The 22304-nt window shown below is 47.4% G+C and overlaps 1 protein-coding gene and 1 pseudogene across 5 annotated transcripts in view; one reads left to right on the top strand and one right to left on the bottom strand.

Annotated features, from left to right (window-relative positions):
* The window catches only part of Kirrel1 (kirre like nephrin family adhesion molecule 1), a 91834-nt gene extending 81094 nt beyond the window's left edge, over positions 1–10740 (top strand). For 2 of the 5 annotated variants that reach the window (XM_076932621.1, XM_076932620.1), the window contains exons 9-17: positions 66–193; positions 829–1003; positions 1096–1196; positions 2783–2981; positions 4198–4305; positions 4443–4582; positions 5466–5543; positions 5770–6154; positions 8370–10740. In XM_076932621.1, coding sequence (XP_076788736.1) covers positions 66–193; positions 829–1003; positions 1096–1196; positions 2783–2981; positions 4198–4305; positions 4443–4582; positions 5466–5543; positions 5770–6154; positions 8370–8509 — 1454 coding nt within the window. In that variant the 3' untranslated portion in view covers positions 8510–10740. Of the gene's footprint in view, positions 1–65; positions 194–828; positions 1004–1095; positions 1197–2782; positions 2982–4197; positions 4306–4442; positions 4583–5465; positions 5544–5769 lie in introns of all 5 variants that reach the window. The other 3 variants (XM_076932622.1, XM_034499739.2, XM_034499741.2) reach the window with 3 other exon arrangements.
* An 11024-nt stretch (positions 10741–21764) lies between these two features.
* On the bottom strand, positions 21765–21887 carry LOC117708029 (small nucleolar RNA SNORA17; annotated as a pseudogene).
* Positions 21888–22304: the final 417 nt, after the last annotated feature.

Here is a 22304-nt window from a genome sequence, read left to right as displayed (position 1 = left end):
AGCCAATCAGAGCCAATGACTCTCAGGAGACTGAGACTCTGACCAGCCACTTCTCTCTCTGTCAGTTGCCCCCCGGATTGTAGTTTACCCAAAGCCCACCACCACAGACATTGGATCTGATGTGACCCTCACCTGTGTCTGGGCTGGGAATCCCCCCCTCACCCTCACCTGGACCAAGAAGGACTCAAACATGGTAAACCTCTCCCTGCCTATTCTGAGTGCTGGGGGTGGGAGGAGGGCACAGACGTCTTGGCACAGTGAAGAAAAATGGAAGGATTGGCATTGGTGTTTCTATCAAAACTGGAGCATCTCTAGGTCTTGGGGTTTGGGAGAGAAGAGGATACTTGCAGTCAGACATACCTCTTCTCCTTGGACTAGAACTCAGGGTGAAGTGTGTGAAAGGAGCAGGCAGTGCGGCTGTGGTAGTCAGATGATTGGAATAGGCGGTCGGCTGTGGTAGTCAGATCCAGGGCATCAGTGATGCGGAGGCAGGTAGGGAATCTGGCGAAGAAAGCTGAAGTACACAGTTCTAACGACTCCTATTGGACAGTTAGGGCCAGAATTATGAAAGGAAGTTCCAGAATAAACTGGCTTACCTGGCTTAGTAATAACAGCACGGGAAGGAATCATCAGAGAGGACTGTATCCTCCTACAGTTATCCTAGCTGTCAACCTGTGCACTCTTGTACAGGTGCTTATAACCAGCCTTCGTAGAGTCTTAGGGAAAACTTAGCCAGACTCAAGAACCCATTTACCTTCTGGGAATTCACTTGTGGCCCTTCATGCTTTCTTTCCCATGCCTCCAATGCGGGGGACCTCACCGACCTAGGGGCCCAGGCTTCCTGGCTCCCCACCCGAGGCTAATCTCTCTGCCCAGGTCCTGAGTAATAGCCAACAACTGTTGCTGAAGTCAGTGACCCAGGCAGATGCTGGCATCTATACCTGCCGGGCCATCGTGCCTCGAATTGGAGTGGCTGAGCGAGAGGTACCACTTTATGTGAACGGTGAGTGCCCTAAGAGGGCCAGACCTATCCAACAAGCACTGAAGCTGTTGGCCTGAGATCTGACTGGCCTGACTGGGTCTTCCTGCCTGTAGGCCCTCCTATCATCTCCAGCGAGGCCGTGCAGTTTGCCGTGAGAGGTGATGGCGGTAAGGTGGAGTGCTTTATCGGGAGTACCCCACCTCCAGATCGAATCGTGAGTGCTGGGTTGGCTTTGACAGGCAGCCCTTGGTGTGTCCCACCTGCCCAGCTTCATTTCCCCATTTTTCTGCTCTTTTTAGTTTCTGTATCATTTTACCTTTTCAAATCCGACCTCCTCCCTTACTTGTGTGATGCTGAACAGATTCATGGTTTGAACCTCACTTTCTCATCTGTGAAAGGGAGGCCATCTCCCTGTGTAAAAGTCATTACAGCCGCAATTGTGAGGAACCTAGTAGAGGGCTGGGCGGTGGTGGCACACGCCTTTAATCTAAGCACTCTCTAGTCAGAGGCAGGTGGATTTCTGTGGGTTCGAGGCCAGCCTGGTCTAGAGAGAGAGAGAGAGAGAGAGAGAGAGAGAGAGAGAGAGAGAGAGAGAGAGAGAGAGAGAGAGAACGAGCCTAGTGGAGTTCCTTGGAGTCAGGTGATATAGGCTCCCTCCTTGCAAAAGTCCTTCCTCTCCCTCCTCATACCTTGCTAATACCTCCCAGTCTTTCTTTGTACTTCCCTGTCCTTCCATCAGTCTGCCCTTCCTTCCTCCCCTCAGTTCTCCCTCCCACCTGTCCCACTCTTCTCCCGTTTTTCCTGTCTTCCTCCCACAATCCCTGACCATCCCTCATTCCTTTCTCCTCTCCTCTATACCATAAACAACTCATCCCTCCTGTGGCCACTAACCATCAAAACCCTCATCACATTTAATGACCATTTGGCTAACTCCAGGGCTGCCCAGGGATACTTCATTACCACAGCTGCCTAGGCAGAAGACGGTCTGGCTCCCAGGAGGCTTGCCTCCTAAAGCTGGGAGGACTGATCCCTGGAAAGGAGCCAGCATTCAGCTGCTCCTCTTCCTTAGCTTCCCGTATGCCCTGAGAATACACAGTTAGGACCGCCTCAGCTTGGAGGGCAGGGATGGAAGGCCTGGGGGACACGCCTCTTGACTCCCTGCTCATAATTAAGAGCAGGCAGATGCATCTCCAGAGAGCCAAGCAGGTTTCTGTGGGTTGATTAATGGTGATACTGGTAAGATAGACTTGTATGCAGTTAGAATCATGAGGCTTAGCACTGCCCCATAATGGCCGGAATCTGCCATTTCAGAGATGAGAAAAACGAGGCCCGGAGAGGGAAAGCACGGCCACATGGCTGCTCTGGAGTGGGAGGTACATGAAACGGAGGAGCCCAGGGATCTCAAGTCCCAATCCAGACTTCCCAACAGCATCCAAGATCTGAGTACTGGCTCATTAGCTCAGCTGCCTCCATATCAGAAAATACCACCCAGTGTCTCACTTAGAGCGCGGGACTACGGCAGAAGCTAATTCCTGGGCCTCTCTGCTCCATTCATACTTGGTACATAAACCTCAAGGTTGCAGGTTTTAGAGTCTCTGTAGACAAATCTGATGTCTATTGTGTGAGAACCACAAGTTCTGGAGCAGAAGTTCAGTGTCAAAAATTTGTGGTAGTTGGTGTGACTCGGGTTGTTTCAGGGTGAGGGTATGTAGGTCCTGAGGACCACATGTGTGCTGGGTGACTGGGTATCCTTGGGGCATGTACTTCTTCCACATGTCCATCCTGCCTTCCCCACTCCAGGCATGGGCATGGAAGGAGAACTTCCTAGAGGTGGGGACCTTGGAACGATACACCGTGGAGAGGACAAACTCAGGCAGTGGTGTGCTGTCCACTCTCACCATCAACAACGTCATGGAGGCTGACTTCCAGACCCACTACAACTGCACTGCCTGGAACAGCTTTGGACCAGGCACAGCCATCATCCAGCTGGAAGAGCGAGGTCAGCCATGCTACCTGCCTAGAATAGCCTGGACAGCCATGCTGACTGTCTGAGATAGCTTGGACAGTCATACTAACTGCCCAGGATAGCCTGAAGTTCCATCTTCTCTTTCTATAGCAAGGTTTAAGCAAGAGAACTCTCTCTTGGGCCTCTCTGCCAGAAGCCAACTTTAGTGATCTGCTAATTAATTTACTATGTAAATGTTCCTTCAACATCTTTATGTGTTGAACTTGGAAGGAAGGGTGGCAGGCATGAACAGAACTTTATCCCCACTCACAAGAAACTTTGCTGTTAGTGAAGGAACTTATGTAATAGAAACAAAAGAATCCAGACTGAGAAAAATTAAATGGTATATGCAACAGATTAACACAGCCTATGTCGCTGAGTTATTGAGAGGATTGAACAGAGGATATTTGTAAAGTTCAAGGGTTCCCCTACCCTTCAAGCATCCTTGGTTTTATAGAAGAGGTATATTACCTCTGGGCACCTTTGACAGAGTGAAGGAGGTACCTAGCCTTTGATGAAGGAAAAATAACACTTGTTTGTTTTTGAGAACTAGTCATTGAAAAGGGAGATATGGAGAAACTGGGGGATCCCTGGGCAATGTCTGGGAAAGCTAACAGTTCCTGTTTAGTTAATGGTGCCAGGTGGGTGTGGGGAACAGAGAAGGATAATGTGGGGGCTCAGATAGGAAAGATCTCAGAGGGGAAGATCTGTAACCAGAATCTGGATCCAACTAGCAATTCTTGGGTATCTTGTCAGCTAAGGGAAGTGGGGACACTAGAGAGGAGTGTTGGGCCACTGGTGGGCAGTGCAGATAGAACAGACACAGCTTTGCAGGCAAGAAATATGGGTGTGGAGGTTGGAACAGAGATCACAGATTGGAGTTTGGAGACAGCCTGCTCACGAGGGAGGGACCAAGCTCATGGGTAGGTATGCCAAGTAGAGGAAGAGAAAGCTCTGAGGCAAACTGAGGGCAGGGATGGAATGCTGGCTGTGTTGACATCCACTCTGGTTAAACTAAAGCACAGATTACAACCCAGACTCAGCCCAGCTCTTTTCTAGTGTGGCCTGGGACTTAGATGTCAACACGGCCCAGCTCAGGCAAAACTTAACTTTGTACACAATCCAGAGTTGCCCCAGTATGTTGTGGCCAAGTCTTCAGGTCCCTGTGTGGCTCTGTCCTCATTCCAATTCTTTCCTCTCCTGTCTATAGAGGTGTTACCTGTGGGCATCATTGCTGGGGCCACCATCGGTGCTGGCATCCTGGTCGTCTTCTTTTTTGCTGCCTTAGTGTTCTTCCTCTACCGCCGTCGCAAAGGCAGTGAGTACAGGCACCGTACAGCCACAACAAACCCTCCATCCCACAGCCTTACCCTTCAAGGTCATGCCAGGGGATAGGGGCTAGAAGTCAGCAGTGTAGACCAGTAGAAAGCCCCCAGCCACATCTCCCTGTCCCAGGTCGAAAGGATGTGACGTTGAGGAAGCTGGACATCAAGGTAGAGACGGTGAACCGGGAGCCACTTACAATGCACTCTGACCGGGAAGATGATACCGCCAGCATTTCTACGGCAACTCGGGTCATGAAGGCCATCTACTCGGTGAGGATAGTGCTTCTTCACACGGCCTAGGCTCTTCATAGTCCTATGGCCAGCCCCACCAGTTATTAATAACTTCTGTTACCTCTTCTTCCTTTGTGAGTTTAACCTGTTTCTGCTACCCCAATTCTTATGTACCAACCTGCTCACAAATAAGACACACCCACACTTATATATACACTGGTGCCCTCATGCACACTTACTCATATAGACTCTCACATACATATACATACCTCCCCTCCCCGCCAATAACCTTTGTCTCATCCTTCCCTCATCTTCCCTACAGGAAAATCTGTAGATAGTTTTGGTTCAACCTCTTCATTACTGAGCTGAGGCAGCGCTCCCCAACAGTAGTAGTGTTATGCTCAAGATATCATATTATACACCAGCAACAAAATTAGCACTAGAAGACAGTCTCTGGTGTCCTACTTCAACCTATATGGTGAGACACAAGCCCGCCCCAACCTCAGAGCCTCCTTTAGCAAGTGGCCTCTGAGCATGGAATCAATTGTCTTAGTTAGGGTTTTACTGCTGTGAACAGACACCATGACCAAAGCAACTCTTATAAAGGTAACATTGGGGCTGGCTTACAGGTTCAGAGGTTCAGTCCAATATCATCAAGGCAGGAACATGGCAGCATCCAGGCAAGCATGGCACAGGAGTCGCTGAGAGTTCTACATCGACATCTGAAGGCTGCTAGTGAAAGACTGGCTTCCAGGCAGCTAGGATGAGGGTCTTAAAGCTCACACCCACAGTGACACACCTACTCCAATAAGGCCACACCTTCTAATGGTGCCACTCCCTGGATCGAGCATATGCAAACCATCATATCGGTAAAGTGGGTAAAAACAGCATCTGTCTCCTGACACCCGCACTTGTTCTTTAGTCCTTTAAGGATGATGTGGATCTGAAGCAGGACCTGCGCTGTGACACCATCGATACCCGGGAAGAGTATGAGATGAAGGTTAGGAAAAGGACTGGCTGGGGAATGGGCTAGGAGGGTCTGCAGTGGGGGAGGTAAGGACAGCCAAGGAGGAGTGGTCAAGAGGTCTGCAGAAGGAACAGAGTACAGAGTGGTGCCGGTGAGAAGAGGAGAAGATGTAGGGTGGGGTGGGCATGGGCAGAAGACCCATGAGAGCTTATTACACTGGGGGACATTCTCACTTTTATCCTTTTCTCGTTGTCCTCAGGATCCCACCAATGGTTATTACAATGTGCGCGCCCATGAAGATCGCCCATCCTCCAGGGCGGTGCTATATGCTGACTACCGTGCCCCTGGCCCTACTCGTTTTGATGGGCGTCCATCATCCCGCCTCTCCCACTCCAGTGGTTATGCCCAGCTCAATACGTACAGCCGGGCCCCTGCCTCTGACTATGGCACAGAGCCTACACCCTCTGGCCCTTCTGCTCCAGGTGGCACCGATACAACCAGCCAGCTGTCGTACGAGAACTATGAGAAGTTCAATTCCCACCCCTTTCCCGGGGCAGCTGGGTATCCTACCTACCGTCTAGGCTATCCCCAGGCCCCACCCTCTGGCCTTGAGAGGACCCCCTATGAAGCATATGACCCTATTGGCAAGTATGCCACCGCCACTCGATTCTCCTACACCTCTCAACACTCAGACTACGGCCAGCGATTCCAGCAGCGCATGCAGACTCACGTGTAGAGGCTGGATCTGGCTGGGTTATCTCTGCGGGGCAGAGGAGATGGCTTCCCAGCTGTTCCCTGACATTCAGGGACATTGCTCATTGCTCCGTTCATGGACCCAGCCTTTCTCCTCCTGGCCATCACAAATAAGGAGCAGGTCTCCCAGTAACACCCCATCCCAAGGATGGTGCTCTGTGCATGCCCCAGTCTCCCGGGCCTGCCCTTTCCTCTTCTTCAGGAGGATGTCTCTTCTGACCTTTGTTCTTCCTGACCCAAGCGTGGGGATAGGAGAGGGAAGGTTGGGGGAGAGGAGAAGGGAGAGGAGAAGAGCACATTTTATCATTTCCTTTCTGTCCTGCTCCTCTGGTCTCCCGTAAGTGGGCATGGGGATATGCTGAGGTGGGCAGGCTGCTGGAACGTGGGACAGCCCACCAGTCCCGGTCTTGATTTCTTTATACCTTGTGTTCATCTTTCCCATCTCAAGGGGTTACAGATGGAACCATGAGTTCAAATCTAGCCCTTGGTCAGTTGGGGTCAAAATGCCAGTCACCCTGGCCTCTATGGTGTCTGTCTGTCTGAGTGAAGAGGGCTTCAGAAATCCCCAGGAACACTGCTTTCTTTCTTCTCAGCTTTGTCCTGGACCAGCCAGATGTGTCCTGGATGCGAGCAAGGAGTGGTCAGGACCATGTCCTAGTTGGCAGGCAAGGGGCCACTGTGTAGTGCATGGCAGTTTCCAGATCCAACACTAGTGGGAGCCACACAAGCTTCCTTCTTTCATGGTATCTGCCCCACTTCTTGGTGTTAACTCTTGAGCCTTGGAGAGTTGGGTAGGGCAGAGGCTACTTTTCATGGGGCTATCTTTCAAAAGCAATAAAACCTCATTTGGAAAGAAAAGCTGTAGGGGTGTCCCCACTATACACAGTCCCTGTGGAAAGGAAAGGGGCACCTGCTCCTTACCAGATCCTAACAACTTGTATACTGTATCTGAGTCTCTAAGCACTTTGGATCTAGTATGCACATCCAAATGGTGAGACCTGCCTGCTGGTGGACTCTAACGGAGTTAAGCAGTGTCCTGAGTCTCAGACTCTACTATCCTACCCTGTCTGACTCACCATAGCTAGAAACTACCTTGCAGATGGCGTGGTAGATGCTTTATCCAGACAAATTTTGGTTTTGTCTCCTCCTCACACACCCCCAACCCCCAACCAATCAGTCTCTTTCTTCCATTTCCAGTGCCTTGAGTGTCAGGTTTGATGCCCCTGTGTGAGCTTTAGCTTGTCCCATGTTAGCATCCAAGGAGAGACAAATGAGAGGATGTGAGGGGAAGGGGGCCTGGGAATGGTAGAGAGGGAACATTCTTACTGACCTAGATGGAGATCTTAGTGCAGAAGAACATGATAGGCACTGAATTCCATGGGCCATGCTGTCTTTTTCCCACACAGCGTGCACACACATGAGCACACACACATTCCATACCACGTCTCGGTATCTACCACCTTCTGACCAAAGAGAATCTGTAACTCCTGTCTCAGCCTCACTTTCCCAAGAAAACAACTGCCCAATAGGAATCTACAGTCCGTGTCCTCGCTGAGGCCGGCATGGTAGGAGGGAATATTCCCAGAATGCTCCTTGCTTTTTCTCATTGGTCACCATTCATTAGTCATGTTTACTTTAATGAGTCACATGTTCATCAGGCAGGGTCCATCACTAACCTTCTAGATGGGCCTGTGGGATGACATTCTCCGCTATCTTCTTTCCAACAAGGATTAGGTAGTATCCAGGAATAAAGGAGCTATATTTCCAGCCTGGCAGGCAGCTGCTGCTTCCTCTCCTCCAGTGAGTGCATGCACAGAGTGGGCCCTTCCTGCAGCAACGACAGACTTGTAGCTGTATCCCAGTTCAGAAGACTCCCGCTCGCAGAAACCCTTCCATGAGAGCTCAGTGAGGCAGTGTGTTTGCAGTGTAGGTCCTTGTGAATATGAATTCATGCAGGCTTTCATTTTCACTGACACCTGAAGCCATGGGTGATCCAAATACTTCTGAAGTCTAAACAGAGTGGCATTTTAAACAGCAATACTCCCTAAAGTAATCCTCGTGTCTGGGGTTTGGCTTGATTCTCTTATTTCTCTCTGGTTTAAGTAGTAGGTCCCTCCTATGGAAACAAGAGCGTCACTAAGGAAAACTGTGGGAGCCAAGCGCCATGCAAGGGACAGGAAGCAGCAACTGAGACAGACTCCTGCCACTCACACTCCGCAATCAGAATCAGAGTTGGGCCCTGCTGAATGACCAGTGTTGCTTGTCCGGGGAGTTGAAAGTCCCTTAATCACCTGCTCTTCCGTCTGAGGCTAGAGTCTTCCAGCATGTTGGTACTTTGAGTCTAAGCACCCTGGGTGTTATTGCTTTAGTTGAAGGAATAAGAAACCAAGAATCAAGAGATCCAGGATCCCGTTCTGCAGCTGCCATTTGCTGAGTAACCCTGATCTGACCTTACTTTCCTGGCTTCCATCTTCTGGTCTTTGCCTAAACCTATTCTCTGTTGGCTGTGTTCGTCTGGGGCGGGAGATGGTCCATCCCTCAGGAACAGTAAACAATCTCGGTGAGGGTTGGGGCAGGGAGGCATTGCCTGCCAGAAGGAGCTTTTACCACCAACTTCTTGATCTTGTCTGTCACCCTAACCGTGAGTGCAATGAAGCTATCGGTGTTGTTCTCGTCCTAGATTCAGTGGGCTGCTGTGACCATGGTAGGGCTTGGTTATGGATGCAGTCTGCAGCACATACAGACGGGGGAGACAGGGAAGCTGTCTTCCACTTTGGTCCTCAGGAACAGTCATCTGGCCCAAAGACCGCTCTCCCTGTTAACCAAGCAAGGTGAATCCTACAGTCCCCGCAGTCTTGAATTAGGAACCAGGAGAGAGCAGCTGACCCCTTCCTGTAGACTGAAAGGGGTGCTCTTAGAGGGAAGAAGGGGTTAGTGGTTTTGACATAAACTCTGCATATGCAGAAAGATCTTATGGCTCTGGATAAGCCTTGCCCTTTGTAGAGAGCCCAGCCTGCTTGCTGAATCCTGGTCCCCACCCCATCCCCGCCACCACCGAAGAAGTCTAACTACAGACTATGCATAGAGCAGATCAGAGAAAGAAAAGCTAGCAGGAATGGAGGCAGTTCTCAGCCCTCACAAATGTCTGTGTCAGAATGAACAAGATGAGTTCAACTCCCACTACTCTGGGTGATACAAGGCACCCCGGCCTGTGTCTTGCCCCCTTGTGCTCTGTCAGGAGCCCTGGCTCCTGGGCTCCTTAAGATGGAAGTGGGTGACCTGTATACACTTGCCCCCTACATAGCGATGTTAAGCAATCGGGATTTATAGAAACCCATGTTAAAGCCAAAGACCGTGTTTGGACATGAGAAGTCTACTGGCTTAGTCACTGCCTCATCCTGTTGTGTGAGCAGTTCTGTCCCTATGGATGAATTGCATGACCTCCCAAGGCCACTGCAGGCTCAAAACACCTGCTTTCTCTACTATTCCATTTCTGTGGCATCTGAGCCCAGGCTCTGCACCCACTAAGCCCAGTGCTGATGGTAGAATCCTGGGGACACAGACCTCAGGACATCCACTGGGATGTATTGACTATTATGAAAGAACTCTAAAGTTGTCACCTAAACACAGCATTCCTTTCTCTCTGTGATTTTTTTCTCCTCTCCTAAGGACAGTGCGTTCTGACTAGTGCTGACTGACCTTCCTCAGCTTGCTGCTGACACCACCCATGGGCCAGTAGAGAGGACCGAGGTCTGTGGCTTGTTATATGGATTTGAGAGGAGGGTACAGCATCTAGTTTTCCTGCATCACTGTGAGGGAACCCCAGGCTCCTTTCCCAGAAGAAAATAATCGTTGCACAGAAGACAGAGACCATACTAGGAAGTCCTGGTGCAAACCTGCTCTTAACAAAAATAATAATTTTGTCTGCACAGAACTCCCCTTACCAATCCTGGTACCCCATCTTAGGTTTTTAATGTTCACAACCACTGGCCTTTGCAAAGTGCCCAGGCTCGTCTGTTGGTTTCAGGTGCTGTCTATTGCCCCTGGGAACACCAGGACTGGAGGGGCAGTGGGGAGCGCTCAGTTTGCTGATACAATCAAATACATAGGCTTGGCAAAAATGGCCCACAAGGCCTCCACTTTTAACAAGGTGCCCAAGTCAAACTGTCGACCCCAATCATTCCTGGGATTGCTATCTCCATTCTGACGCCAGTTGAATATTCTCTACCAAAATCCTCTTCATAAATGGATCCATGATGACAACTAAGAGAAAAAAAAAAAGTATTTTTGTTAGGACAAACCATCATAGATTTTTAGCAATGTGTATCTGTGTGTCCTTTACACCTTTTCCTATTCTGACATTTTTTCTTTTCTTTTTTTTTTTTAAAAAATATTGTGTACTATATTTTTAGTCTCAGACACACTATATATTATATATTTAATTTTATATATATAAATATAAATGTTTTAAAAAGTATCATGTTTTGTGTTATTTTCATACATGGGCAATTAGTTACTTTAAAAGCCTGTTCCATTTTGTGTAAATTATTCAGATTTGGGGAGAAAGGCAGAGTTGAAGATTGCAAAAGTTATATATTTGCACTTCCAGGGCTCTAGATAAACTTATTCACCAGTTTGTGAGCACGAGAGAAGCCAGAGGCCAGTTCTGGTAGCTCTAGGACAAAGGGGACTCTGCGTTTGTGGCATCTGAATGCTCAATGCCATGTCTGATTGTGAAGACAAAGAGACAGGAGCCTCTGCATCTGCTGTCCAAACCCCACAGAGATTGGGAGTCAGCACATATCTGGGCTGGCTTTAACGCCTGAGTAAAAAGCAGTTTCAGTGTCGCTGACCTTTGGGGCTTGCAGTGAAAGTGCAAGAGCCGATGGCACAGTGGCACACCCTCACGGGCTGGGGTTCATACTTCACCGGAGTGTTCAAAGATTGGCAGAGCAGCTTTCGGATAACAATGCTGAAGCTGTAAGTCCTGAGAGAAATGCAACTGTTTGTTATCTTCAACTGGTTAATGACCAAGAAAAGTCAAGGCTGTCCCTGGGAGCCTTTTTATATACAAGGAACACAGAACGCAGCTAGAAACAAAAAGTGAGAAGTGAAAAAAGAAAGAACATCAGGCTGGGAGTAGCGCTCACTTGGTATAGTTCTTGTCCTACATGCATCAGGTATCAGGCATCAGGGTGAGGAGGGAGAGCAGGCGCAAGCCATTTGCAGAGGTTATAGATGACAACACAGCAGATTCATCCCAGGAGAGACTGCAGCTGCCACAGGGGCTCGCGTTCCAAGGCATGTGGCCAAGAAGTGAGACCCAGGTGCAGGGTGACTCTAGAGACCAGTCAGGTAAGTTGAACTGACATGGACACTGTTTGGGGGGGTTGTTTATGTTGTTGTTCGTTCGTTCGTTCATTCGTTCGTTCATTCATTCGTTCATTTGTTTTAAAAGAAGCAGCAGCACCATTGATCGGATCCAGAAGAAAAAAGAAGTGGGTGGTTAGGTCCAGCAGAGATGGGGCTCAAGTGATTAGGCACATGGTGTCGAGTAGGATGTTTCCTGTGCTGTGTGTGCCTGAACCCTGCACAGGGCCAGCATTACTGTGAGACAAGACTGTGTATAGCACCTCACCAAAGGCCTAAACCTACTGAACCCCTAGAAGCTGTACTTATTTCTATGGATTATGCCCCATCCTGGTTCCAGTCCCTCATGGATGTCCCTATGGCTCAAGGACAAATAGTGAAGGCATGGCCCTTATCATGAAGCCTTATGGATTGTTAAAAGTCACTCCTTCCTTTTGAGGTTTTCAAGCTCTTGGCCTAGCTTTAGACAGTGTCTTTCTGCACTTTCTCATCAAAGAAAAAAGTTCTGACTCCTCCAGGAGATGACCTCAAATTGTCCTCCCCAGGAATCAGACCACGCAACTGTTTCTCTTACCCTACCTTTCAATCCAGTCAAATGAAAGTGATTCACTTGTCCTGTGCCTCACCCCTGCTTCTGTTGTCCCCTAACAGAAGGGCCCCTGAGCTTCCCCTTTCCAAAGCTTACATATTTGGGGAGCCCACCTTAAAGGTCTCACCCTAAAAGCACCTTGTCCAACTCATAAATCACCTTTTCCCCATCCTGAGAAGCCTCAGGCTCGTCTACACTGATTTGTAATTTCTGCTTTGATCATAGATTTGTGTCTGATACATAAGCACTTTACTTTTTGTTGTTTAGATGTTTTGTTGATTTGTTTGTCTCATTTTAGGACAGAGCCTCATTGGGTATGGTGTCACACAATTTTAATCCCAGCACTTGGGAGCAGTGACTGGCAGATCTCTGACTTCGAGGCCAGCCTCCTGGTCTACAGAGTGAGTTCCAGGACAGCCAGGGCTATACAGAGAAACCTTGTCTCAAAAATCAAATGAACAAACACACAAACCACAAACAAAACAAGAAGAGAAAAACAGTGTCTTGTGGTTCCTCATTCTGCCTCAATGCTGGGGTGTAGGAACTCTGCTTGGGGAGGTGAAACAGGATGGGTTAAGGGGAAGAACCAGTGCTCAGCTCAGGGGGTGGGAGAATGTAGGTGGGACTGGACACCTCAGCCTGAGTGAGAAAAAACCCAGGCTGAGGCCAAAGCTGGGGTTCCCAATCTCCTGGTCATCTAGTCACTGCTAGAAACCTTATGGAGTTGAGAAATGAAGGAGGCTGGGGCTAGGGGTTCTCAGACTCCTGGACACCCAGATGCTGCTGGAAGTTGTGAAGCTGGGAATGGAGGAGAGTTATAGACCGAGGATGAATTAACAGGGATTGTCTGGGAGCAGGGAGGGGCCTTCTGCAGGAGACTTAGGCAGCGGTGACAAAGGCTTTCTCCATGCTCCCCATGATGGTTCTTGATGGAAGAGACAGTCCTTGTTTCTTAGACTGCTTATTGATTGTTTATCATGGAAAATGGGTACATACCACCTCCTCAGGGTGGACCAGAGATTAAATATCTTTTTGCAGGAAGGAATGTCTGGGAAGGAAAGCTTATTGGCTAAACCCTCAGGGCCCATCTAGATACCTTATTAGCATAGAAAACTCTGTTCTGGGCTATGAGACTGTTGGTCATATCCATATGTGCTGTGTAGTTGTGTGTTTCCAGCCAAGAATCTGGTAGGAAGCAGAGAGATACCTACCATCCTAGGATGGGTTGCAGGTTCTCTAAACCCACTTAGCCGTATCAAGTTTCCTGGCACAGTTCACTGCCCCACAGGGTCTCACTATGCCTAGATGGCCTCTTCCTCGCAAATGCTGGAATTAAAGGCATATGTCTCCATGTCCAATAAACCTTATCACTTAATAACAGTTTTAGAGGCAGAGTCTATGCATTACTTTATTATATGCCTATATGATGGCCTGAAACACACAATGTAGAACAGGGTGTCCTGGAACTTGTAGCAGTCCTCCTGGCTCCGCCTCCTGAGTGCTGGGATTACAGGTGAGTGCCACCACACCTTGTCTGCAATATTTAGCATCCTGTCATCCAGTACAGTAGTGTTGATCCCTGTGTGCTGGAGGAATACAGTGATAGAAGAGAACAACTGAATCAAATCCATGAAACACGACGCCTAGTGGAATTTAACCAGCGCTCAAGCTAGAAGAGTACAGATTTCTATGAAGAGCTTTGGCTCTGGTAAGGCCAAGCTGAGAAGCTGTGGCCAGTGTATACTGGTGCTGAGTGTTCTCTTGCTGAGCTGAGCCCCTGACTGACAGACAAAGCTGACTTGATTACTTTTGGTCAATATGCTATAAATGGAAGTGATATGTCACTTCCAGACCAAAACATTTTATTGTTCCAGTTTTTTTTTCTCCTGTCTTAGGGACAGAAACCCATTAATTTCATTGTCAGAATTTCTAGGGTAAAAACCTGGGCCTCATAGGTCCGGACATGGTAGGATCAGCCACTCTTACCTATACAACAATTAAGGAGATGGATAAGACAAAGAAGAGAGAGGAGATCTAATCGACATGGCTCAATTAAGAACAAATAAAGAGATCCAGGGTCTCCCATGTTTACAAAGTAGTAACATGAGGCTTAAGTTAAACAGAGGAAGAACTGGGGTGGATAGGCAGAAAGTATGCTTAAGAAATGTGGATTACAGTATGGTCTGGTTGATCATTTTCTCAGTTCTGGTTCTGTAAGGTGATCCAAAGAAGTCCTGATCATTGTCACTACTTGTCTTAGGGTTCCCATTGCTGTGAAAAGACACCATGACCAAGTCAGCTCTTATAAAGGAAAACATTTCATTGGGGCTGGCTTACAGTTTCAGAGGTTGAGTCCATTATCATCACAACAGGAAGCATGGAAGCTTCCAGGTAGAAGAAGCTGAGAGTTCTACATCTTGAACTGAAGGCAGCAAAAGGAAACCGACTTCCACAGGAGCCAGGAGGAGACTGTATTCCTGAGTGTAGGAGACTTCAAAGCCTGCCCCGACGTGACACACTTCCTTCAACAAAGCTGCACCTACTCCAAAACCACACCTCCTAATAGTGCCACTCCTTATGGGCCAATCATTCAAACACATGAGTCTACGGGGTGGGGGGAGGTGGCGCAAAACTATTTAGACCACCACTGCACTTGGAAGGATCAATCAGATTCCCAGAAGATGACCACGTCCTAGTCACCCTCATCTGCTGAGGCTTGGGAGATCTCTGCTGTGCAAATGTCTGCAATGAATCCAGAGCAACTGGAAGTTTAAAATAATTTGTTTCTGGACTTTTAACCCTGAAGGGAATAAGACAAACTCGATAGGTGTTCCTTGAATGATTAGCACACATGTGCGTAGAGCTGAACAGGTGATCAAAAGAAAAGGGCAGCAGCAGACACATTGAAGGCAGAAGTGCCGGCCTTGTCCTGTGTCCAGTGGTTTTGTGAGGCTGATTAGGAGTTGACGTTTTCTAATGCTAAGAGCTTCTCAGTGCCCATTCACAGCTCCAGATGGTGAGGATCGCGGTGGTGTCTGTCTGGGCCCCTGAGTGATTGTGTAATGCAGAGTCCTTTTGTCAAGTCATGATAAAACATGGATGTTGGGGGAGATATTAATCTTCATTTTGCTACGATATTGAATTGGGAGTTTTCTGGAAGTCAAATCATGGGCCTTGTGTGTGCTGAACAGGGCTCGACCCCTGAATACCCCTAGCTCCCAAGAGCCTGGTGTTTTGTGGTTATTCTTTACTGTAAGCCAGCGTATGCTATCTTCATTAACACAGTGTTAAAATCTGCCTTTCCTCGTTTTTTTTTTTTTTTTCAGGGAAATTACATCTCCACATTTCTCTGTTAGAGATAGGTTGCTTCTAGTCTCCATTCTACTGAACCTGCTTAGTTTTAGAATCTGAAACCTTAGTTCATGCTAAGTCTTTTCAGAGGAGAGAGAGGGGTAATAGGCATCTGACCGTTTCCATCCTTTACTCTTATCTTAGACATGTGTGTGTATGGGGGGGGAATGTCAGCAATTGCCCCGGGGATCAGAAAGAAGTATCACCTCCAGAATGAGGTCTAGGTTAAAAGCTAAGCAGTGTTGTGTATAACTGGGTGATACATGACAGGTGAGTCTCACGCTTTTCTGTGCTACCGTGCCCTTATCCAGAAACTTCTGTGAGTACTCAACGGGGTGAGATATACAAAAGCCTTTTGTAAGTTGTGGGATTCGGTCCAAATGTGAGTTGTCTGGGTCTGGTAATGCTGTAGCATTCCACACCGGTAGCATCATCCCATACCACACACCCCACTGCCTGGTGCAAATGCTCTTCTAGCCATGACCTGACAGAAGAAAGTGCTTGTTCAGCTGGGCTTAATAGGTCCTATCTTGCCAGGCCCCAGGGTTCTAAATCCAAAGGATCAGTTCTCTGCAAAGAAAAAAAAGCACCTAGGGGAAGAGAAAGAGAAATCAGTTCATCAGCGCTCAGTTTCCTGTTTCCTTTATGTGTTGTAATTAGCGGCACAGAGGCAACCTCCTGGGGCGAACAGAACCTGCAGCAGCCAGAACTGGACTAAGAGCTTTGTCTTGTCTTCCTCTGCACAAACTCCTGCTCTCCGTGCTCTCCGAGCAGGCTCATCCTGGGCACAATTCATATTTTGAGAGCCAGATCAAAGTTCCCTTTTCCCAAAAGACACACTAGTTAAGGCACCTTTTCAAACAGTGCTCTGTCGACATTCCTAGCAGAGGCTGGCTCCTCTGAATTACACAAGATTGGGGCTGAGGGATATACCCCAAACCTGGCTCTCCTCAGAATGCCCCATGATTCATTCTCTCACCAAAATGAATACTTAGCAATGTGACATAGAACCTCAAAAACCATAGGCAGCTCTGGGCCATCTGACCCAATTAAGCAAAAGCATTTACCTCAGAGGAGACACATGGTCTCTTACCTCAGAGAGACACATGGGCTCTGCAGCAAACCCATCAAGGACTCACTGTGGCTTTGTATAGAGTACGGAATTCAAATGTTTGGGTTTGTCTCAGTCTCCCCAGTCCCTGTGCCTTTGGGGAAATCCTTTGGCCTTTCTTTCTCAGTCTTGGTTTCCTCATTGATAAAAGTATTCTTTCATCTATGCCTACAAATGCTCAAATGCTGATTGACTATTCACCATGTACTTAGTCCCAGTTTCTAACCCTCAGGATAATACCTAGAACAAAATGCAGGCCCGCTCTCTAACTACATGGAATTATCGGGGAATGGACAATGCATAGGTTGGACACCAGAGAAGGAAGAGCTAAGGACATAGAGATAAAATGCTGTAAGCACAGAGGGTAGACAGGAGAGTGAGCTGTTTATGCTGCTTGGTCAGGAAGGGGCTGTAAGGTCTTTTACAAGCGAGGTAAGCCAGGCATTTATCTAGAGAAAAGATAATTCCAGATGAAGGCACTGGCAGCAGTGAGCAGCCCGAGGCAGGAAGTGTGTGGAAGACTCAGAGAGGAGCAATAAGAAAACGTGGTAAGCCATCCTGGTAGAACAGTGAAGCAGGGGAGATGGTATGTGCGTGGGGTGTGTGTGGGGGGTGGTGAAAATTATTCTGAGGTAGAAAGATATAATTAATTGTTATAGAGGTTGGAGTCTAGTTTGGACTTTTCTGAACTCTCAATAACTTGTTGAAAGTAAAAATAAAGGTAGATCAAAAATAAAATAATAAAACAAGGCAAATAAAAAAGAAAGTAAATAAAAAAAGAAAATAAAGTAAAATAAAGGTAGATCAAAAATAATAGGGAAACTCTATTCAAAGCAAAGAAGTGATAAAAGTTAGAAAAGAATAAACTCAAAACTGTCAGTGAGACCTGCTGGTGAGGTAGGAAGGACCCTGACAACTGTTGGGAGTTTCCTCTTAGGGGCTTCAAGAGAAGCAGTTTGGTTGCTATGGATGTGGTTTGGGTGGGTCTCTAGTTTGACTGATAGGCTTGGATTACATGACCCTTACTGTGCATGTCCCTTCCCATAAAGCAGAAGAGTTTAATCATTTGCATACTCAATTATTGGCTTACTGTGCATGCACTCAAAGCCGACTCAGACAGATCAACTCCCCCAGTTTTGTACCCAGATATCACTACACTATGATGATGGAATCTAAGTTTGATGGTCATTAACAGGAGGAGTCCCAGGTTGCTAGCTATTCCTATGCTTGCCTGACTCCAAATGACTGTTTTTATAGGTCAAAAGTAATTGTTAACAGTAGCAGTTTTAAGTGGTTTAACCCAGTATGCGCAGTCTGTTGGTGGTGGTAGTAGTTATTGTTCATGGTCAGCTGGTCAATGCCACCTTAAAAAGGGGGGAAAGGGTTCCTACTATTTTGGCAAGATTAATTGGAAGATATTTCTTCTTTCTACTGAGCCTAGCTCTGCCTGCTTCCAGTTTTCACCCAGTGGCTATAGTTTTGACTTCTGCCTTTATTTTCCATTGGATTTATACATTGTCTTCTGGCTCTTCCTAGCAGAGACAGATGGTCTACTCGCCACCATGATTCTGACTGACATCTTTTGCACAGAGCTAAGAGATGACTGCAGATTCTCAGACAAAAATTTTTAGAAGATAAACATGAGGACATTCCACAGTTAGTGTCTGGCTACGGCCATGCCAGCCATCATGACCTGGGTTCTTTGCAGTGTGTCCAGATGCAGCATGCACTACTGTGTAAGCCAATCTGGCATTTTAAAAAATTAGCCTCCAAGTATCACAATGGCCAGACCCTTTCTGCTATCAGAATCCAGATGTGTATTTTCTCTGGTCTGAGAAAACAGACATGGGTTCTAACATAAATGCCACTTACCAGCCATGTGACCTTTCAAACCACCAAAACTTTCTGAGTCTTGGGGTTTTTTTTTTTTTGCTTTCTGTGACATTCACTGAAACTACTTGAGGGTTGAAGATGATTAGGAAGGGACCTATGGAAAGAATAAATCTAGAATTTGTTTAGTCAGTTGGCCAGTCCTTTCATATATGTGATTAGATATATGTGAATCTTGAGCTTCTGAAATCAGACCCTCAAGGAACTTCTCCTATTCTCCATTCTTTATGCCTCATGGAACAGCTAGGAGAAAGCATTCAGCATGGGAGCACTGGTTGACTATGAGTCTAATGCTGGGACAGAATAACACTAATGTTGACAAATTCTCGGGCCAGGGAAACACTTGTATCTGGAGTCTATGATCCTGGTATCCTTTAGGGGTGTCAGAATAGTGGCAGAAAAAAAGTAAATTTTCAGGAGCCTACAAGTTGAAATGTTACAAACCACTTATTTTTATTTAGACCACATGACTTTTGGGACGATGGGACTGCAGGATTGAGCTCAGAGCCTCATGTGTGCTAAGCACACACTGTAGTACTGAACTACACTCCAGCTGATGACATGGGTTGTGCCTCTAGAGTATTGGCTGCAGATCAGAGCTAGAACAAACACGTAGATCCTTGACTGTGGGCCTTCCCTCCATGCTGTGCTTCTCTTGTGAGATGTGACACCCAGCAAGCACGTGTTCTGCCTCTCAGTCTTCAAGATCATTGTAGAAAAGGGAGACACATGCAAGTCATTCTTATTTAAAGACTAGTACCAACACTTAGGAGGCAGGGGCAGGTACTGGAAGGGAAGATGAAACTCTTTGAGTTTGAAGCCAGCCTGGGCTACATAGTGAGATTCTATCTTAAAACAAACAAACAAACAAAACACAAAACAAAAAAGGACTTATTTGTTCACAGAAGGCCTCATACCACACTAAGTGCTCCTCCTTCACCACCTCAGTAGCCACTCCCCTACCTCCATGAGTGTCCTACCTCCATGATTGCCATTGTCATGCTCTCTGTGGAAAAAAAATCCAACTATCATCTTAAAGAGAGTAAAAGGTAATTAATACTGGAGCCAAATTTGAGTGATCACATCCTGAGAAACACCAGGTTCTGTGTTGCCATGTGAAAGCAGTTCATGGAGTCGTATGCAAGAGGACAAAGGAAACCATAAATCAAGGAGCAGATGCAGTTACCACAAAAAGGGCAAATCTCTCCTATGGCTTCAGATGCCATCTGATGACAGTCTTAGCTTTGGGGTTGGTGGAAACTAATGGTCTACTAAATCAATAGATCTCTAAAGGGGTTTGATCCATTAGTTACAGGGTGTTAGATCCTACACAGAGGTGGGCAAGGAGTTGATGTACAGAGACTGAAACTAGTCCAAGGCAAGATAATTAGGCTTTGGATCTGCACCATTCCAACCTTTCCACTCAAGTTCAATCAGTCAATCAGTCTTCCCAGACAGATGCCTTCTAGCAGTTCTTGTTCACAGTGATTATTATGCCCTGTGTGGTTGATCAACGGACTGACAGCTTGAGGGAGGAACTGTAATACGCAAAACAAAACCATGCCCTTAAAAGAAAACACAGATTTCTTCCTCCTTCCCACAAGTTGATGCCATCTAGAAAATACTTCCTCTCTACCCATCATAGCCAAGTTGCTTAGAAGGCATTGTCTTCGTTTACCATTCACCCGACATGGTGCTCCGCCTTCAGTTCCTGTGAGCCTACCGAACTGACTGTGCGGCGGTTAGAAGACTTAATAGTGACCTTTCAGTTAGTTCTTCTGCTGTAGTATCATTTAAAAAACAAAAAACAAACAAACAAAAAAAACACAAAACTTAACAGCGTTTATATAAACATAAAATGAATTCATGTCAAATTATATTTAATCACCAACAACTGAGGACTATTTACAGTAAGACATCTCAACTGACTCAAAGGAAAAGTCAAAGTTATCACATTTCCGTAGGAATTCCAAAGTGAATAAATTTACAAGTGCGAAACCGAGTTTATCCACAAGAGACTTAACCCATTGCTTTCTCTTATTAATTCACATTCTAGTGAGCAAGAGCCATCAAATTACAGGGTTTTTGTTGTTTTGGTTTGTTTTACAGAGTTCTATGTCAGAGTCATACAACTCAGAAGGTAACAGGGTGCTTAATGATTTCTTGTTTTTTCAAAAAATCTTCTCAGACCATTTTCCCTGCCTTGCGTGCAGTTTCCAGTACTTCAGACCACTCCTCTTTTGCTCTGTTGACCCCTCAGAGAGTCCCCTACCTCTGGCCAGTTCTTCTCCACAGAGATGGACTTTAAAAAAAAAAAAAAAAAAAACCTTTTTATTGGCTCATTGTGACTTTCACATTGTGCACCCCAATCCCACTCATCTCCTTCTCCTGAGTGTTGCAGTCAATGAGGGACATGACCAGTTCTCCCACTCCCATGACCAGCTCCCCTGCTCGCTGCTGGTTGGCAAGGGCACAGGGAGGTGAGGGGATCACTCCCTTGCCTGCACCACCACACAGCAGACAAGAGGCAGGGCCAGCTCTCCCACACTCATGAACTTAGGGCCAGCTTACCTTCAACCCCCATATCCAGGGTCAGCTCTCCTATAGTGCCCAGGTGAGGTGCTGGGCTTGCTCAATTGCTGCAGCAGGTAAGAGACCCCAGTGGCAGCACAGGTCAGGACCCCACCACGGTTCCAGGTGGCATCACCGGCTCCTCACATCAGGCTGTTCCTAACTACCCTCGAGTCTCCAGTTCTGCCTCTTCATTGTGCCCACACCCTTCTATTTCTCTTCCATTTCTTTACAACGTACTTGCTCCTCTTAGTGGTACCTGGAGTGTTTGAAGTCTCAGGAGGGATCTCAGGAGTGCTAAGCCCCACCTGTGCATTATGGCACTGGGCAGGGTTCATCTGGGGCATGGTCTGAGCCCCGGACTGGTGGTCATCTCAGTCTAGCTCCCTGTATGTGTCCTGTGGCACCAGTTTGGTGGTTATCTCTGGCTTAAGCAGCCTGCCTTAGTAACCCCTTGCAGGAGTCATCTGTCTCTGGCTTGCTCTTTCCTGGGGCCCCACAGTCCCAGGTGGGGTTCTTCTAACCTCTGCCTTGCTCCTGTCCTGGGAGCCTGGCCTGGCCTGCCTGGTGCCAGACTGGTGTCAAACTGGTGGTCACCTCCGGCTCGTTCTTTTCAGGGAACATTAGGCTACTAATCATTCAGATGTTCATAGTGAACACTAAGCGTGTTCCTCCCTCCTCTCTGCCACGCGCTGACACACGTGTGGTACAACAGCCACACTTGCAATGCCTCTGGGGCAGAGCATCTGGAATGAACGCTTCTGCCCTTATCTCTCCTTCAGTGTAGATGTTCTGCAGGTTTGGTGCTGGGCTCTCTCTCCCTGTCTCCACTCATTTGAGGGTTATCTCTTCTTGTCTTTTATTGTCATACCACCAAGCTTGCAAGGATGATCCCAAAACCTCTATCTCTATTGTGGCTTCTTCATGGGCCAGGCATCCTCACTTACTTCCTTCTGTACACAACCTCAGAAATGGCGGGCTATACCCTAAAACCTGTCTAAGTCTCCTCTTTAATGCAAATTCTTGGAAGCCAGAATTCCGCCACCCCCCCCACCCAACCCTGCCTTGTATGCACCCCATCTGCTTCTCTCTCTCTCTCTCTCTCTCTCTCTCTCTCTCTCTCTCTCTCTCTCTCTCTCTCCCTCTCTCTCTCTGCCTC

Source organism: Arvicanthis niloticus, chromosome 4 (assembly GCF_011762505.2).
Source record: "Arvicanthis niloticus isolate mArvNil1 chromosome 4, mArvNil1.pat.X, whole genome shotgun sequence".
NCBI lineage: Eukaryota > Metazoa > Chordata > Mammalia > Rodentia > Muridae > Arvicanthis > Arvicanthis niloticus.
The sequence above is the reverse complement of the archived record's forward strand: the minus strand, read 5'-3'. Positions and strand labels throughout refer to the sequence as shown.